Raw genomic sequence first — 18128 nt, 5'->3', positions numbered from 1 at the left:
CCCCAAAGTGTGGAATTTCTCCAAGGCGACACTGGACAGTTGGCTGCCTGATGAAGTTGCTTCCTTCAAATATTGACGGTCTAGACGTCAAAGTGACCATGGTATTCCAGGAGGTTTGGAAGATGTCAGTACTACGTAAGTGACCTCTTTCAGCACCACAGGCCACTCCAGGTCTTTCAAAGCTGGTTCCACAGCCCAGAAGGATGCCTGGTGCACCGGGGATGCTTCCAGTGACTCTACCGCATCCTCCTCCCTGGCTCGTCAAGCACTCAGTGGTTCTCTGTCAAAGGTAGGGAACCCGACCACCTGGAATGAACTTGAAACACTGAGCTCCTGGAAAGACTTCATCAACACAAACTTCCTTCTTAGAATAATTTTCAATATTTGTTTGTAGTAGATTATAAATAAGTTATATTCATCTTTTGAATCATCTAGCACCAGTATCTGAGGATTATCTTTTTGTACCACGATCAAAGTCAGGAGCTTAACTTAACTGATACATCATGACCAAACTCTCCTCTTGGCCAAGGGCCACAGAGAATTAAAGACTGTTGTGGTTCTTCTGGCCATGTCTTCGGCTCTATGCATAACTAACTCCATCTTGTGGGGACCTTCCATTTAATGGACCTTCACTCTAAGTGTGGAAGATAGATAGAACTGGGCTCACTGAAGTGAGGAATCCGGCATCATCATCTACATCTTCTTAAAGGAGTCCTTGGCTGGAGAATGGCAGCTTTGGATTTGGGGAGTACAGTGGTGACACCCACTCTCCTCCCACTTCACTTCTATGCGAATGGGAATCTACCTGGGTGGGACTAAGACCAGGGACATTTACTGTTTGTAACATTCTGGAAAGAACATTTATTGCATCCATGACCAAGGTCATTAATACCCACCTGACACGATGTTAAAATGCATGATCTTATGGGCTCTGTATGAGTGTGTTTGGGAAGTGACAATCCTCACAAGTTGCTACAGATTTAAGAATGCTTCCTAACGCAACACAAACCTAGACAATGGAAACTTCTTCAATAGTTCATGCAAAGGCTGCTGGGACTATTGGGATTCTCAGTGGTGCTGGGAGGATCCTGCAGTAACAAAAAAAAAAAAAAAAAGAGAACTGTACTGCCTTCCCAAATCTCCTCACCCCCTCCTATCACTTCGTGGGAGTTTTCTTACTGTTCTTCCGGTCAGAGCTGTACACCTGCTGTTCCTTCTGCCTGGATATCCTCCCCGCTCACTCCGTCACTCCACGTTGACTTCTGCTCACATGTCTCAGCAGAAAATAACACACCTCATCACTTTCATGCTCCATCTCTGCTTTTCTCCAGAGCACTCAAAACTGACTTTATAGATTATACATCTATTTCTTTGTTTATTAGCTGTCTTCCCTAATAAAATCAGTCATGTAAGCTCCAGGATTTTATTTTTCTTTGTCTACTGTACCCTCAGAATCTAAAAGAGCATCTGGCAGATGCTTAGTAAATACCTGCTGGATGAATGAGTGAATACGAAATGCTTTCTTGTTCTAGGTCTTGCTTATGTTGCTAATTCTCAAATGCCACGACCAGACTTTCAGAGCTCTATGCCATATCTCAAAAATTTGACAAATGCATTCTTCACCTTTTGTAAATCCTGTTCTCATGAGGCTGTCTCTACTCTTATTTACACATGCCTCCAGAACCTAGGCGAGGTATTTATCAAACACAAACAGTTGAAAATGAAAGGAACAAAGGTCTGACAATGGAGGAAGGGGCAAACTTGAGAATCTTCTGCCCTTTTGAGTTATTCTCTTAATTCATATGAGACCTCTGTATTAATCTTATTGCTCAGTACTCTAAAATACTTAGTTTTTCTAACAGCTTAACATCCATCCCAAAAATAGACTTTTAAGAGAATCAAGTCAAACCTTCTCCCCTTCACCTTCTTTGTTCTCAACCTAAAACTTTTTCTTTGCTTCTTTGCCTTTAGTTTACCAGGCTTCTTCAACGGCTACAGATTAGATTGGAAAATTACACTTTTTATTATGATTAAACATAAAAGAAGGACTTTTACTCCTGGGTGGTTGGACTTGGGTCAGGAAGCAGCAGAGAACAGCCTCTTAATGTTCATCCCATTCATTCCTCTTTCTTCTCCTCAGATTATACGGTATTTCTTTCCAGGCTTTGTCTTAAAACAAGTCTCTAATGTTTTGATTTGAAATCCAGGTCTAACCTGTTTTTCATTAACTTCCTGCAGAGGACCAATTGTGTAAGTGTCTGAGTGCCAATATTTACCTAAAGAAGCTTCAGGAAACATGGTTTGAAACATACATCAGACAAGAAGTTGCAATCATGTAGAAAGTACCTAATCAAGCCTGATGACTGTACGTAGTGCTTGGGATGTGAAAAGTCTATTTCAGTGAAAACCGTTAGAAAGCTGATCATCTAGCCCTGAGATGCAGCAGAAGGGAGGGAGACCAGAGAAGAAACTCAGCACATCCACGTGCCGGGAACACAGGTGTTCTCGCCACACGTTGTTTAAGTTTGCATGGTTGGGAACAGCAAACACACCAGGAAAGAAAGGTCTATTTGTATGCCCCCACCAAAGCAAGAAATATGAACGTGGATGGGGCTCTTGCAAATCCCCCATACCCAGGACCAAAAACATCCCAATGCCCAGGGCTGATGTCATCCACGGGGCAGAACTGGAAAGGTATTACCTTCCCCAAGTTCCCTCTCACATTAGCACACTGCACCTTTCCTGGGAGCCCTACCACTGGTGTCCTTCCTTTGGGTTATGCTGCAGAAATGGGAACATCGTATTCTCATGCATCAAACTGCACCAAGCTTGTTCCCAGGAAAGAGAGGATGGGTGGGGTGGAAACAGGAAGCTATGCTCTCTAATTCTCACCAAGGACGCATTATCATGGACTAGCTTCTCCTATCAGTGAGTTTCCACCTTAAATAAACCTCCCCCAACCCTTCCACCAACAAGCATCCCTTTTTGTATGTCTTCTCCATGAGCCCCATGTTTTGAGTGATTCTGCCTGCCAGTCTGAGTCTCTTACAAAACATTAACTCATTTTCTTCAGTCTTACTTATGATTAAAGAGGTAACTTCCAACCAGAGCTTCTGACCAGCATAAGATAACCAGTGTCATTGTGTTGGTATAATTTTAGCAAAAAAAAAAACAAAAACAAAAAAACCAAAAACAAACCAGGAATGTGATATTTTGGAAACTCTATGCAGGCTTGATATGACTTACATACTTATATATGCATGGTATAAGGAAGATATAGCTGGTCTTTGTCCTGGGTTCCAACCACAGAGCTTCAGGAATCACTAGAATGTCCTGAGGGATAGGAATGTCTTTATTGTGCTAATGAGGGGACTCTTGGTAGCCCTGAGGGAGCTATAGGACCAGACTGGCCACTAAAAAGACCAGTCACATGATTAGAGGGCTGGCACTCTGGGAGGGGAAGGGGTCTGGAGACTTGAGTTCTACCGTGACTATGTAATAAAATTCCAGTAAAAGCTCTGGACACTGAGGCTCAGAGGAACTCCCTGGCTGGTGAATACTCTGATGTGCAGGGAAGGGAGGCACCCTGACTCCAGGGGGACAAGGCACTGAAGCTCTGCACCCAGCGCCTTTCCAGACTTTACTCTATGTGTAGGTTTTATAATAAAAGTGTAATTGTAAATATAGCTCTTACAGGGAATTCTGTTAGTTACTCTAAAAAACTACTGAACAGAGTCATGGAACCTCCCTCCCCCAATTTATAGCCCCTGGTCAGCAAAGCAGGTGACTCTGACACTTGCAGCCGGCGTCTGAAGTGAGGGCTGAGCCCCTACACCTGTGGAGTCTGATGCTAACCCGGGGTAGTGTTGGAATTGTACTGCCGTCCACCCACCAGGAGTGAGAACAGGGCATTATATGCCTTTAAATATATATGAACATCCAAGCCCACAGAACGTACAACAGCAAGTAACATAAAGTATGGAACTTGGAAAATAATGATGTGTCAATGTAGGTTCATTGGTTGTAACAAAAGTACCATCCAGTGGGGGATGTTGATAATGGGGGAGCTACACATGTGTGAGGCTGGGGAGTGCACAGCAAGTCTCTGTATCTTTTCCTTGATTTTGCTATGAACTTAAAACTGCTCTAAAAAATAAAATCAAGTAATACATACATATATATATAAAACTTTTCATATATATATGAAAATACTAAAAATAAGAGTTGTCAGATAGCATATATTTATGGGGAAAATCCTTTGGTTTCAGTTGGCTCAGAGAGAATCATTCCAGTGGGAAGGGGGATGCTGCTGATTTGCAATAAAACCAGGCCCAGGAAACAGGCAGCAGCTCCTTTACTAAAACAGTTACTGGGATTTAATTAGAAATGTATATGTTTATAGAAAAAAAAATGAATATACCAAAATGATCACGATTTCAACATTACTGAGGGCTCACGGCATGCCAGGCTCTATTAATGCATTTTACACGAACTGACTTAATGCTTCCAAACCCTGGATGATTAGAGGGCTGGCACTTTGGGAGGGGAAGGGGACTGGAGACCAAGTTCTACCGTGACTATGTAATAAAACTCCAGTAAAAGCTCTGGACACCGAGGCTCAGACGAACTCCCTGGCTGGTGGATACTCATAGTGAGAGACTGAATAACTTGTTCAAGGTCATGCTCAAGAGTCTGCCTCTTCACCAATCAGAGAGTTCTGAGAAGGAGAACTGCACTGTGGCTGAATGGTGTGCATTCTGCTCCCGGGAGAGCCCGCTGCACTAGGTACTTGCTGCTTTAATTGTGTAACTACCGTTTGACTGAACTCCTTCAAGGCAAAGTTCGTAGGCATCATCCTTATGGGAAGTTACATTTTTATAAAATTTCTTTTACCCCTTGGTTCCAGAAAAACTCTGTGTTCTCCTTCCTCATTTTGCAAATTAGAGTTTGGAGTGGGGAAGGGAGTGTGTACAGTAGGTTAGGAAGTTATCATGGTTCATGATGATTATAATGACAATGAGCTAATTTAGAAACATCATACTAGCATAATAAAAATACTAATTTGAGAGTTCAAACAAGTAGTAATTGCATTCATTATAATTCTGTAAAAGTTAGACATTGACCCAAGAGAAAAAAGCTCGGAGTAGGAGAAACCAGCACTGTAGAAGGCACGTGTGGGAAAAAACCTGCTATAGTATCTGCAGAAGAAATGTCCCAACACATTCTAAGTTGTGGAATGCCTGAGTGCTTGCTATAGATGTAACGGCAACATGTGACAAGAGACCTTGAGTCCACAGAGCACAGACTGTTAAGATACCAGGCCCCCTCGTCGGGGCGAAGCGGTCCACGCCCTCCCTGAGCAGAGACACACAGGCTCCCCCGCTGTCTGAAGGCAGAGCGTTCCCATGAAACCTTTCGGAACCCGAAATGGCATAAAGCCAAGAGTACCCTGATATTCGAAAGTTCACATTACATCACTTCAATTTTAAGAAAGACCTACATTAATATGGTAACGGCACAAAAGCAGAAATCCACTATGGATTTCTTTCGGTGAGGGAGGCAGGTACAGGCGTACCTCGTCTTTGTGGCACTTTGCTGTATTGCTCTTCGCAGATCCTACATTTTTTACAAATTGAGGTTTGTGACAACCCTGAATCAATCAAGACCATCAGTGCCATTTTTCCAACACCATTTTGCTCACTTTGTGTCTCTGTGTCATGTTTTGGTAATTCTAGCAATATTTAAACTTTTTCATTATTACTATATTTGTTTTGGTGATTCGTGATCAGTGATCTTTGATGTCACTCTTGCAAAAAGACTACAACTCCCTGAAGGCTCAGATGATAGTTAGCATTTTCTAGCAATAAAGTATTTTAAAATTAAGGTACATACATTGCTTTTTTAGACAATGCTATTGTACACAACAGACTACATAGTGTAAACATAAATTTTTATTGCTATTGATTTGCCATGCTGTGTTGGTTTCTGGTGTACAGCAAAGTGGTTAAGTTACACATATATTATATATTCTTTTTCAGATTAATTTCCATTATAGGTTATTACAAAGTATTGAATATAACTTTTTATTGGCTACATTCCCCACATTGAGGCTTATTTTATAGCTAATAAATTGTATTTCTTATGCCCCTATCCCTCACTTGTAATTACTAGCTTGTTCTCTATATCTGTGAGTCTGCTTCTTTTTTGTTATAGTCACCAGTTTGTTGTATTTTTTATACTCCACATACACATGATACCATATATTATTTGTCTTTGACTTACTGCACTTGGCATAATGCCCTCCAGGTCCATCCATGTTGCTGCAAATGGCCACATTTTATTCTTTTTTATGGCTGAGTAATATTCCGGTGTGTGTGTGGGTGTGTGTGTGTGTGTGTGTGTGTGTGTATCACATCCTCTTTATCCAGTCATCTGTTGATGGGTGCTTAGGTTGTTTCCTTGGCAATTGTAAATCATACTGCTATGAACATTGGGGTACACGTATCTTTTCAAATGAGTGTTTTTGGTTTTTTTTAGGATATATACCTAGGAGTAGAATTGCTCGGTCATATGGTAGTTCTATTTTTAGTTTTTAGAGAAAATTCCATATTGTTTTCCATAGTGGCTACACCAATTTACATTTCCACCAACAGTGTTTGAGGGTTCCCTTTTCTCCACATTCCTGCCAACATTTGCTATTTGTGGTCTTTGTGATGACAGCCATTCTAACAGGTGTGAGGTGATATCTCACTGTGGCTTAATTTGCATTTCTCTGATGACTATCAGTGTTGCACATCTTTTCACGTGCCTGTTGGCTATCTGTATGTCTTTTTTGGAAAAAAGTCTATTCAGGTCTTTTGTCCAGTTTTTAATTTGGTTGCTTGTTCTTTTGATGTAAAGTTGTATGAGCTGTTGACGTATTTTGGATATTAACTCCTTATCAGTCATAACAATAGCAAATATTTTCTCCCATTTAGTAAGTTGTCTTTTCATTTTGTCAATGGTTTCCTTTGCTGTGCAAAGGCTTTTAAGTCTAATTAGGCCTCAATTGTTTATTTCTGCTTTTACTTCCATTGCTTTAGAAGACACATCCAAAAAAAATTGCTACAATTTATGTCAAAGACTGTTCTGGCAATGTTTTCTTCTAGGAGTTCTATGGTTTCCAAAACATAACTTCTATACGCACTGGGAAACCAAAAAATTTATTGAGATATTGGCTTTATTGCAGTGGTCTGGAACCAAACGTGCAATATCTCTAAGGTGTGCCTATACTAATGTAGGTCTTTCCTAAAAACAAAGTGGTGTAATGCAAACTTTTGAAAAATGCGGCTACCCATATTCAAAAATTTTAAACAAAGGAAGTAGTAATGCAACATCTGAAACAATGAGAGGGTTGCAACACTTCTAGATAGAATATACAGACCTAGGAAACCCGCTACTCTTTCATCTTCAACGGTAATGTACTGAAATTCCAACCAAAGTCCTCCCTTCGATCATATCACTCCAATAAACTCACTGCACACTGGTAACCACAAATCATCTACAGTTTTGTAGAAAAGCATAGATTTGGTTGCTCACTTGTGTTTGGGTGTGTATGTGCTTTTGTGTGTAAGAGACAAACAGAGAACAGATAAAACTTAGTGATAAGAGTACTTACAGAAATCTGAGGGGTTTTTTTAAAATTGTGGTTTAAAAAAAAGTATAACATACAATGTACCACTTTGAACATTTTTAAGCGTAAAGTTCAGCAGTAGTGAGAATATTCATACTCAGAGCTCTAGAACTTAACTTTTTCATGGCACAGAACTACAATTCTATACGCATTAAGCAACAAACCCCTCTTCCCCCTCCCCCAGACCCTGGCAACCACAATTCTATTTCTGTCTCTATGAATTTAGGTATCTCAGATAAATGAGATCATATACTATTTTGTCTTTTTATTACTGACTCATTTCATTTAGCATAATGTCCTCAAGGTTCATCTAGGTTGTAGCGTGTATCCAAATTTTTTTTGGAATATTTTGAGGAAGCACCATCCTGTTTTCTAGAGTAGTTCTGAATTGTTTTTAATATTTGCTCTCAGAGATCTCACTCATACATGTTAGTTCTTTAATTTGAGAGAGGAGGAAAACAAAAAACAAAAAGCAAGGTAGCGGGAGGCCCTCTTTGGCTGGGGCCTCTTTCTTTACTAGAGCCCCCCCAATGCCCAGCTTCCCCTTTCTGGTCTGTCCCCTCCCCTTCTCTCCCACCGCCCAATGTCCAATGCTATCATCCCCTTGTGGTGGGCAGAACCATGGCTCCCAACTACAATGCCCACACCATGACCCTTGGACCCCCATGAATGTGTTATGTTATATGACTAAAGGGACTTTGCAGATGTAACTAAAGGTCCCAAACCTTAAAACAAGGACATTGTCCTGGATGGGTGGGCTCAAACTAATCATGTGAGATATAACAGTAGCAAACTATCTCCAGCTGGAGAAAGTAGAGGAATGTGGAGGAGAGATGCCCCAGGAGGGTGAGCTGTAGAGGCTGCAAGTTCGAGAAGGATTCCAGGCACCATTGCTGTTCTGAGATGTCAGGAGCCATGTACAAGGACTGGCAGAGGTCTTGAGGAGATAAGGACAACCCTGCCGACAGCCAGCAAGGGACCCAGTCTCACAACTGAAAGGAACTCAATTTTGCCAATAACCAAAACAAGCTCAGAGGTGGATTCCTCCCAAAGTCTCTAGAAAGGACCATAGCCCTGCCAACTCCTTGATCTTAGTGCCATGAGAAGCACTTGGGCTCTAACACATAGAACTGTGTGGAGATACTACATGGGTGTTGTCTTCAGCTGCTAGGTCTGTGGGAATTGCTCATGGAGGCAGCAGGAAACGAACACACACTCTCACACTCTCCTGGCTCTCCTGGCTCTTCAGAAATGTGCCGTGACTTTGAAGGTGTCCCTGGAGAGCTTGACCAACTCACTGGATGTCGACTTACTAATGGACGAAGGCAAGAAGGAGACTCTTTTTTTTTTTTTAACGCCAGCATTTTGAAGAGTTGCATTTTTTTCATCTGACTCTACTAGATATCCAAGACAGTAGTAGGAACTTCAGACCTGGAAAGGGCGTGTCAGCCCACTGGCCAGTGACAAGGAATAATTTGGGACCAAGCAAAGCATCATAGCAGCACATCTCCCACTGTCACCACACATGCCAAGGGCTGCTCACATCTCCATGTGAGTTACTCTTTAAGGCTCTCTGCCCCTCACTTATGAAATATAATATCTTTTCATCAGTATAAAAAAATCAGAGCACAGAAGGTGATGCATTGAAAATAAAAGTGCTCCTGCTCACAGTTCCCTCTTTCCAGAAAATTTTCATGTAATACCGTCTTTGTGTATATATTTTTCCTTTTCTTTTTTCTTTCTTTTAAACGGAATCACAATGTACATACTATTCTGAAACTTGATTTTTTTTGATTAATGTATCTTTGGGCATTTTTTATATCGATATATAGAGAGCTGATCCATTCTTTCCTTTTTTTAAAATGATGATATAAAATGGCTGTAAGTTACAACTGAGTAATTTCATACCCCATGGATGGCTATTTATGCTATGTGTACATTTTCATTAACACAAATGAATGTCCTAAGGCCTATATTGTTTCAACCTTACGCAAGTATACCTATTTGATAAATACCCAGAAGTGGAATCACTAGGTTACAGGGGGTGTGTGTTTAAACACCGATAGGTATTGCCAAAATGCCATCCTGAAGACTGCCACGCTGACTCTCCCACAAACAGGTGTGAGCATGCCTGCTTTGTCCACATCTTCTGTAACACTGGTCTCCTTACAATTTTTTCACCTTTACCAATACTTAGGTAGAAATGGATTCTCATTGTGTTATTTACATTTCTTTACTTCTCATGTTTGTTGGACATTTATCATTCTTTTCATATCCTAGTCATGTCCCTTATAAACTTTTCCATACTGAGTTCATTTTTCTCATTGATTTATTTGTTATTTTTATGCTAAAGAAATGAGTCTTTTGTCAAATGTGCTGCAAATATTTTTCCCCTATGGGTCATCAGTATTGTTTGCCATCATGAATTATAAATTTGTATATAGTTAAATAGATCGATATTTTTCTTTTAGGCTCTTGGTATGTATCATGGTTGTACCTGCCTTCCCTACTCCAAGATTATTTTTTAAATTCACCCATATTTTAACTCTTTCATTTCAGTATTTTCTCCATCTGTAATTTTAGTTCAATGTAAGAAAGGAGAAGGAATACAAATTTACTTTTTCCCCCAAATGGCTAGAAGTTTTCCTAACATCATTTATTGAATATGTCACTGTCTCCTCTTTGATATGAAATGTTATCTTTTTCATATAATAAATTCCCAAATCACATACTCAATTTATTCTGTTATTGACCCCTATGCTTTGGTGTCAGTACAAATTATTTTAACTATGTATTTTTATTAATACATTTAATATGTTCTTATTTTTAGACATCCTCCAGTGGGCATGTTAATTTCTTCACATGACCCTTTTATCAACTTTCAAAGTTTCTTCTTAATATTTTGACTTTTTGTATTTTGATTTGACTCAGATAACTTACTGTGTTATGAAGGCTTAGTTTTTACTTACCCAGATAGATGCCATGCTATCCCACCTTTGTCTTGAGTTGAGATCACACTAGCCTATTAAAGGAAAATAGAAGTACTGAATGGTATAAATCTGAGATTCAGAACACCATAATCTCAGGCTAACCTTTAATCTCTAAGCCAGTAGACAGAAGTCAAGATTCAAAGAGAAACCATCTCAGGAAGAGGATGTATCTCCATCTGGTAAACAAACATTTACTGAGCACCTACTGTCTACAACGGACCGTGCTAGACCTGTGAAAGGCCCAAAATAAGATAGAAAAAATAAATTTCTGTACTTAAAGAGGTTTGCAAAGGTTTCCTGGAAAGCTAATTTTTGACTCATTTAAAATCCAGAACTACATTGATTGCTGATTTCTTTTAACTACTGTCATAGGGAACAACCACAAAAACCTGTCCCTGTATTCAGTTTTGTTTTTTTTTTTTTCAGTTTCATTCCTTGTGTTTGTGAAATCTCTGTTTACATTTTACAAGGCTCCAAGTCTACAGCCTGTTATAAATAGGCATGCGTGCTCTTTAAGGAAGGTCCAGTCCTCCATGGAGCCTATAGGTGAAAAAGGGCAATCCTTTGATGGAGCCCTGACTGAGAACTCAGACACACTTTCCATATGTAAACATTATTTAAACATGCTGGCAAATCTCCAGGGTTGACTTAGAAATAAAAGTTGCTCCTTCCCTTCCTGGGAACAAAATATTCTAAAAATTCAGTGTTCGTCCCAGAGCAAAGTTCAAAAGGAAATGACACTATTAGTCTCTGAAAATATTTAGCCTTAATTTTCTCAGACTCTCTGTAGGGGAGGGTAGTCGGCTCTCTAGTTACAGGGTCTAACACTACATTCCCCTACATATACAGTGAATACTGTGTCATTATCATAACATTAGTTCTGGTTTTGCCTTTTAAAGCTAGACACAATTATTTGAGCCTCAGTTTCCTCATCTGTAAAAAGGGGAGAGGAGAGCTGTTGCTGGCATTAAATGAAATAATATGTATAATAATATCGGCTAAAGTTTTGACTTATTACTATGTTGCAGGTAATACGAAAAAATATTTTTTAAAAAAACTCTATAAGGTCAATTCTGAAAGGCTAGAGATTTTTGTCATGCTTGTTCACTGGGGCATAGAAAGTACTAAAAAATGCTTATTAAATTAATGAATGATTTAATAAAAGCCTCACAACAATCTAGGGGAGCTGTGTATCACTAATAACACCTCCACTTTGCATACGAAGCAGCTGGGGCACAGAGAGGTACAGTTGGTCCAAAGGTATCCGCAGTTCCAAGTCCCTCCCCTCTAGCCCGCAGAGCCCAAATTCCGCGTATGCGCAAGTCCCTCACGTGAAATGGCGCGGTACAGTCGGTTCCCTGTACCCGCGGGCTCTGCATGCGGATTCTACCAGTCGCAGTTTGGCGCGAAACCCGGGGCTACGGAGGGCCAGCTGTATCTCTGTGCCACCCCTACTGAACCGAGTAAGTCACACTCCGAAGAAATGTATTTAACCCCCAAGCTTCTGCCTGACCCAAGTACCCGGCCTATACAATGTCAAAGCTGATGCTACGTATGGATCCAGTATAATTTGTAAATTACGAGTATTTATTACTGATTTAAGTTTTAAGAAGAGAAGAATTACTCTCAAGTGGAGGCCAAATGGCCTAACAACAGAACTTTAAACATCCTGTTTGTAAAGAGATTATAGAGTGCTTGCATCATTTCCTTTACTTCCTCCTTGTTCCCATTATTTCAGCAGGTGTCTCTACACAACCATACGGTTCTGAGAACAAAGTTCTGGTTTTCTTTACATCTTTGAGTTCCCTTTTTCGTCAGTCTTAAGTTTTCTGCCTTCATGAAAGCCAATGGCAGTATCTTCACAGAATAATGCTTTTATGAGTTACAATCTTCATGATGTTGATTTTTAATAAGTCTCCGCCCAGAGGGCAGAGTCTAGCTATCTGCGCAGAACACAAATCCTTGGAAAAAGACTTAGCCCGGGCGGCGTACCTTCTTATCAGCAGCCAGAGGGGCCTACTGCGACCCAGAACCTTCTAGATCCTGTGAAAACCAGTTTCCTATATGTGGTCACTTGCTATCATGTACTCAGATCAACTATCTGCTGACTCAAATGCGAGGGGAATGATTCATGCCCAGTGAATCAGACTCTTGCAATCAAAGAAAAAGGTGAGTCCTTTCAAGGAAACGCCGACTTCTCCCAATGCCCAGTATCTAAATACACCTTTCTTCTACCTCCTAAAAGAATTAGACGAAATAAAAATAAACGGCCTCCGCGAAGAAGAGGACGTGCTCACAAGGATGGGTGGGGTTCCAAGTGCTCAGAATGGTGCTTGGAGCCAGCCCCTCCTAAGGCTCTGGGGACGGAAGACCATCCCGACTCCCCTCTCTTTCTATGTTCCCAAGACCCTGAGGGTTGGGGAGGCAAAGATAGCCAACTGGACCCCTGCGCGGCTAGCTGTGAGGAAAAGCCAGGGGTCTAGGGCGCCGGGAACAGCTGGCTGTCAGCTTGCGCCCCTCCCTGACCAGAACTGGGTGACCCCTCCAGGGCAGGCACTTCTGCTCCCCTGGGCCTCAGCTTCCTGGATTCTGAAAAGCGGGTCGTGGACTCCAAGCCCCAGGCGGGTGGGTGTGCGAGGTGGAAACCAGCCCGCTGCTGGCCCAGGGCTCCGCTGCGCTTGTGGGGGAACCAGCCGAAGCGCGCCGATAGCTCCAAGCGGCGGGGCAGCAGGCGCGGCCGGCGAGGCTCGGGGCGACGCGAGGGGAGGCTGAACTTACCTGGAGCGAGGCCTCGGGAACCCGCGGGCGGAAGAGCGGCCAGCGAGAGTGTGCGGTCCGGCCGCTGCTGCTCCGCGCTCGCTCCCGCCCGCCCTTGACCCGGACCGCACCCCTTCCTCCCGCCCCTCCTCCGGCCTCCCGGCTCCACCTGATCGCCCCCGGGGAGGACCAGAAAGGGGAAGCCGCGCCCTGCGGCCGCTGGGAATCCAGTCCTGCACACGCGCGCCCTCAGCCCTTCGCCTCTGCGGACTCTGGGGTCTGAACTTTCCCGCCTCGTCTCCCATCGTCCTCATCCCATTTCCTCGATTTTCACTTCTCCTTCACATATGAAGTTTTTCTTCAAACTTACTGCAGCCTAATCACCTCCCGAAGACCTCCCTCCAAGTACTATTGCTCTAGGGATTAGGATTTCAACGGATTAATTCTGGGGGCACACAAACATTCAGATCATAGCAACCAAGTTATAATAACTCCCACAGTCTCTCCTTAAAAACTTTGCTATTAAAAATTTTAATTGTAAAGTATTTTAAAGATACCTAGAATAAATGATTATGTTATAATATTTATACCTATGTATTTACCACCCAGCATTATCATATCTTAAACATTAGACTATATTCTTTCAGAATGTTTTCAAGACATTTAAAAAATTATATTGGTACAGCTGATGTTCCTTTTGTGCCCTTTCTGATCCACTTCCCTCACTCTTTCTCCAAAGTTGATATGGTATTATTATTCTCATGTATGTTGTTTTTACTTGTTTCAAAAATATTGATATAGCCATCAAATTATATGATTCTGTTTAGCAGATTTTTAAACTTTAAATAAATGGTATCATGGTGCATGTTCTGCCACTGGCTCTTCGTGGTCAATGCTAGCTGCTCTGATAGCTACCATTGTTCATTCCTTTTAACTGCTGTAGAGTATTCCATTTATGGTTCTATCATGGTTTACTCCTGCTGATGGGTATTACATCATTTCAATATTTGCTACTTTGAATAATGTTGTGGTGAACATTATTATATATAACTTCTTGTTCACAGGTGTGTGTCAGTGACATTACAATCTGAAAATAAAATAAGGCAAAGAAGAGGGAAAACATTTGAATGAGTGGCTTAGGGAGTGATTGGTTACTAGGAGAAGATGTGAATAATCATGCAGATTAGGTTACTTCAATGATTAGTTTTTAAATGGGGCTATACGCTGAAAATTTTCAGAAGGTTGGACAAAAGTATGGGTTAGCTACTGCCACCATAATGCTGTATAACAAACTACCCTCAAACACAGGGGCTTAAAACGAATCATTTATTCTTCCAGCTTGGCTGAGGTGGCTCTGTTTCACATGTCCATTCTGGTCCAATCTGAAGGGGCAATGACCACCTGGAGGAAGCTCTTCTCCTGGCAATGTCAGCGTACAAGTACAGCCAACTACACAAGCACCTCTCAAGCCTTTGCTTGCATCATGGCTGCCAGCATCCTATTGGCCAAAGCAGGTAACAAGACTGAGCCCAGAGGCAAAGGAGAGGAAAGTGTACTCTGTCCGTGGTGGATGAGGCAGGGAAGGGATAGTTCTGAGCAATAAACTTACCTATTTTAGCAGCCAACGGAGAGGTGTTGGGGAGGGGTTGGGAGCTCACAACATGGCCAAGCTCTGTCAAATGGAACAGGGGCAACTAGAGAAGCCCCCACATCCAATATTCAGGCCTGAGGACAGGCAGAAATGTTGAAGGTCTCAAGATCCCAGGAGAGATTTAGACTGGACATAAGAATTTCCTTGGGAAGAAAAAAACTCAACCAATAAACCAAAATATTATTTTGGTGCTTGGAACTACAGAATCATCAATAATTTAACTATCATTTTTTAAGCACCTACTATTCTTAATAGTTTGCACACATCCTCTTATTTAGTTTTCACCCCAACCAGATGAGGTAAGTCCTATTTTGTATTATTTTTAAGAGTTGCATAAATTGGACAGCCTGAGTGAGACCCTGGCTCAAGTTCACACAGCCAGTAAATCATGTAGTTGAGATTCAAACCAGGCAACTTGGCTCCAAAACACATGGCTACAATGTACTGCTTATAAATCTACATATAATGCCAAAAGATTGACCCAAGGGGCCCCTGAGGAATGAGGAGGGGGTGGGGAGAGAAAGAACTGGCCAGCAATCTAGGTGAAACCATTCTTCTTTTAAGTTCAAAAGCTCTATAGTTATATATGTATTTTCTACCAGTTGAAACTGACATTATTCATGGCCCCCGTCAGCTCAGTAGACAGGGAAGACATATAGACTAAATGGGTGCACGTGTCGAGTGGGTCCCTTCTATTTCTGAAAGTAAATCTTTGAACAGAAGAGACAGTCTGCTGGTTCACATGCACAAAATGCAGCGTACTATTTACAGTTCTGTATTTTGTTTTTCCCTCTTCTCAATTACTTGATTGCTTTTTGATCAAAGCAGAGGTGTGGATTTACTTCAATCAAAATGTATCAGTAAATATTTATGGACTGCACACTAGCTGTAGGGTACTGTGTTAAGTGTTATGGAACATTAAACAGAAATAAGAAGACAGTTTGGATATCAATGAGTTTAAAATCTAAATGGAGTTAAGACAAACTCATGCAAAACTGAAGTCAGTAATCTGTGATGCTTTGTAGTTTTTGTGTGTAATGTTAGATTCTGGGAAAATGACTTGAAACATTGCAGCTTTAGGAGAAAAGTCACACCAAGGAGACTGGGACAGTCAAAGAAGGAGGCAATGCAGTTTGAAGGCTTTGAACATTATCACTTGAATGAATCATCACTTGTTTAAAAATTTTTAAATTAGTGAGCCCCCCTATTTCTCAATGATGGCGTAAAGTTGTGCTACTTCCACTGCTGATATCCTGAGAAAAGCTTTTGTGAAAATATTAACTGGAAGAAAAAGATTAGGACTCATGAATCGTCGTTTAGAGGTTTGTAAATTTTGATTTGGTTCATCTACTTTCAGTAACTTAACTGTCAGAATGCATTTTTTCCCCTAGTCTTTCAGCAGGATAATCCATGATGTCTTTGTAACCAATCCAGGTGCTGTTTTGACTCAGAGGAAAGTCACCAAAGTGGACTGCTGTTTACAAGCCCAAGAGGCAAGAGCATAGTCCTCAAAGCTGGGTCCCAGAACCTGGGAACCTACTGGAAATGCAAATTCTCTCAGATCCTACTGTAGACCTCCTGTTTAATAAGCTGTCTGGGTAATTCTGATGCACCCTAAAGTATGAGAACCACTGGTTTCAAAGGACATTCTTCCTTAAATAGAAGAAAAGCTACAATGGAGGAAGGAGAGAGGCGGGCTTGCTTGTAAAGCCAGTGTACCGGGAGCTCACCAGATTTCAAAATCTAAAGTGATGAGCTTTCTGCCAAGACAGAAGATAGGGTGTTCTGTACTATAATTCCTGACTCCCATTCAGAGACCATCACGATAAACTATGAAGTCCCATCTCATTCTGGAAAGTTCTGGGATTAGCATGGGGGCAACTGGGTATGTATTAAGAACCTATTATTTATGCGAGACTCTGAGTAATGCACTCGGCATGCATGGTCTTACTTCACATTTACAGACCAGCTTAAATTAGGCGTGATCACTTCTCTTTTTCAAATACCAGGACAGGCTCAGAGGGATTCAGCAACGTCCACAAGTTGTGTCCCACACAACCAGGAAGAGACAGAGCTGAATTTATAGCCAGAAGGAAGTGAGTAACAGGTGGTGTTTACGTGTAAGATTTATATCAATTGTTCCAGGTTCAGGGTTGAATCTCCTTGGTTTCAGGATGGCAACTCTAAAATAAAACGCTCTCTAACCTTTTTTTTTTTTTTTTTTTGAGTTTTTCTAGTTGTAACAACTGCCCAGTTACCACCTTTTAGGCTAAAATCACGCTATAGCATAATTATAAAATTAATATTTTCCCTCAAAGGATAAATCTCAGAAGTAAATGTTAGATGATAAAATTATGATAATGATAAATGTTAGGATCCCAGAAACCAGGTTTATAGTAATCCAGAAAAAAAAATCCAGAAAAGATTACTTGATGAAACTTTCACCATTCTGAATACACAGAACTACTTTAGTTTTATAAGAAGCTAATTTTCCTGTATCACCTTTTTTCTCTGCTAAACAGAAGAATCTGAGAGCCAAATATAAGATTTTAGAGAGAAATTATTGAGATATATTTTAATTTAAAAAAATTTTTAAAGTTGAGGTATAGTTGATTTACAATGTTGTGTTAAGTTCTGATGTACAGCAAAGTGAAAATATGCTTAACTCCCTTTAGAAGTTGTTTATATATATGTGTGTGTTTTTATATATATATATATATATATATATATATATATATATATATATATATATATATATATATATTTTTTTTTTTATGGAGGTACTGGGGATTGAACCTAGGACCTGGTGCATGCTAAGCACGCACTCTACCACTGAGCTATATCCACCACCATAGTATGTTTTAAAAATATGGTAAAATGTGAGGGCAAAACTAAAAAATGCAGATTCAGTTGACCAAGTGGTTGTGGAGTATGTTTGCTCTTACGGTGGTGTGCTCAGCCGGGCTGGCATGAGAGAGCCAATTGCTAAATTTTTAGGAGTTTTGCAAGCAAACACAGCCATTATTAAAAATTATATTAAATAAACACAACTGAATAT

The 18128-nt window shown here is 40.8% G+C and overlaps 1 protein-coding gene and 1 long non-coding RNA gene across 4 annotated transcripts in view; one reads left to right on the top strand and one right to left on the bottom strand.

Moving 5' to 3' along the window:
- Nucleotides 1-13591, bottom strand: part of ANXA3 (annexin A3) — a 57012-nt gene extending 43421 nt beyond the window's left edge. For 2 of the 3 annotated variants that reach the window (XR_012500271.1, XM_010969287.3), the window contains exons 1-2: nucleotides 13441-13591; nucleotides 10642-10694 (exon numbers count right to left, since the gene is read on the bottom strand). Coding sequence is in view for 2 of the 3 variants with exons in the window: in XM_010969287.3 (XP_010967589.1) it covers nucleotides 10642-10656 (15 nt within the window). In the remaining variant the exon portion in view is untranslated. The remainder of the gene's footprint in view (nucleotides 1-10641; nucleotides 10695-13440) is intronic. The other variant, XM_010969286.3, reaches the window with a different exon arrangement.
- On the top strand, nucleotides 12262-17760 carry LOC141573882 (uncharacterized). The gene is made up of 3 exons (XR_012500273.1): nucleotides 12262-12831; nucleotides 14758-14933; nucleotides 16505-17760. It is a non-coding gene; the product is annotated as an uncharacterized LOC141573882 (long non-coding RNA).
- The last annotated feature ends 368 nt before the right edge of the window (nucleotides 17761-18128 follow it).

This window comes from Camelus bactrianus, chromosome 2 (assembly GCF_048773025.1).
Source record: "Camelus bactrianus isolate YW-2024 breed Bactrian camel chromosome 2, ASM4877302v1, whole genome shotgun sequence".
Lineage (NCBI taxonomy): Eukaryota > Metazoa > Chordata > Mammalia > Artiodactyla > Camelidae > Camelus > Camelus bactrianus.
This window is presented reverse-complemented; position numbering and strand designations above follow the sequence as displayed.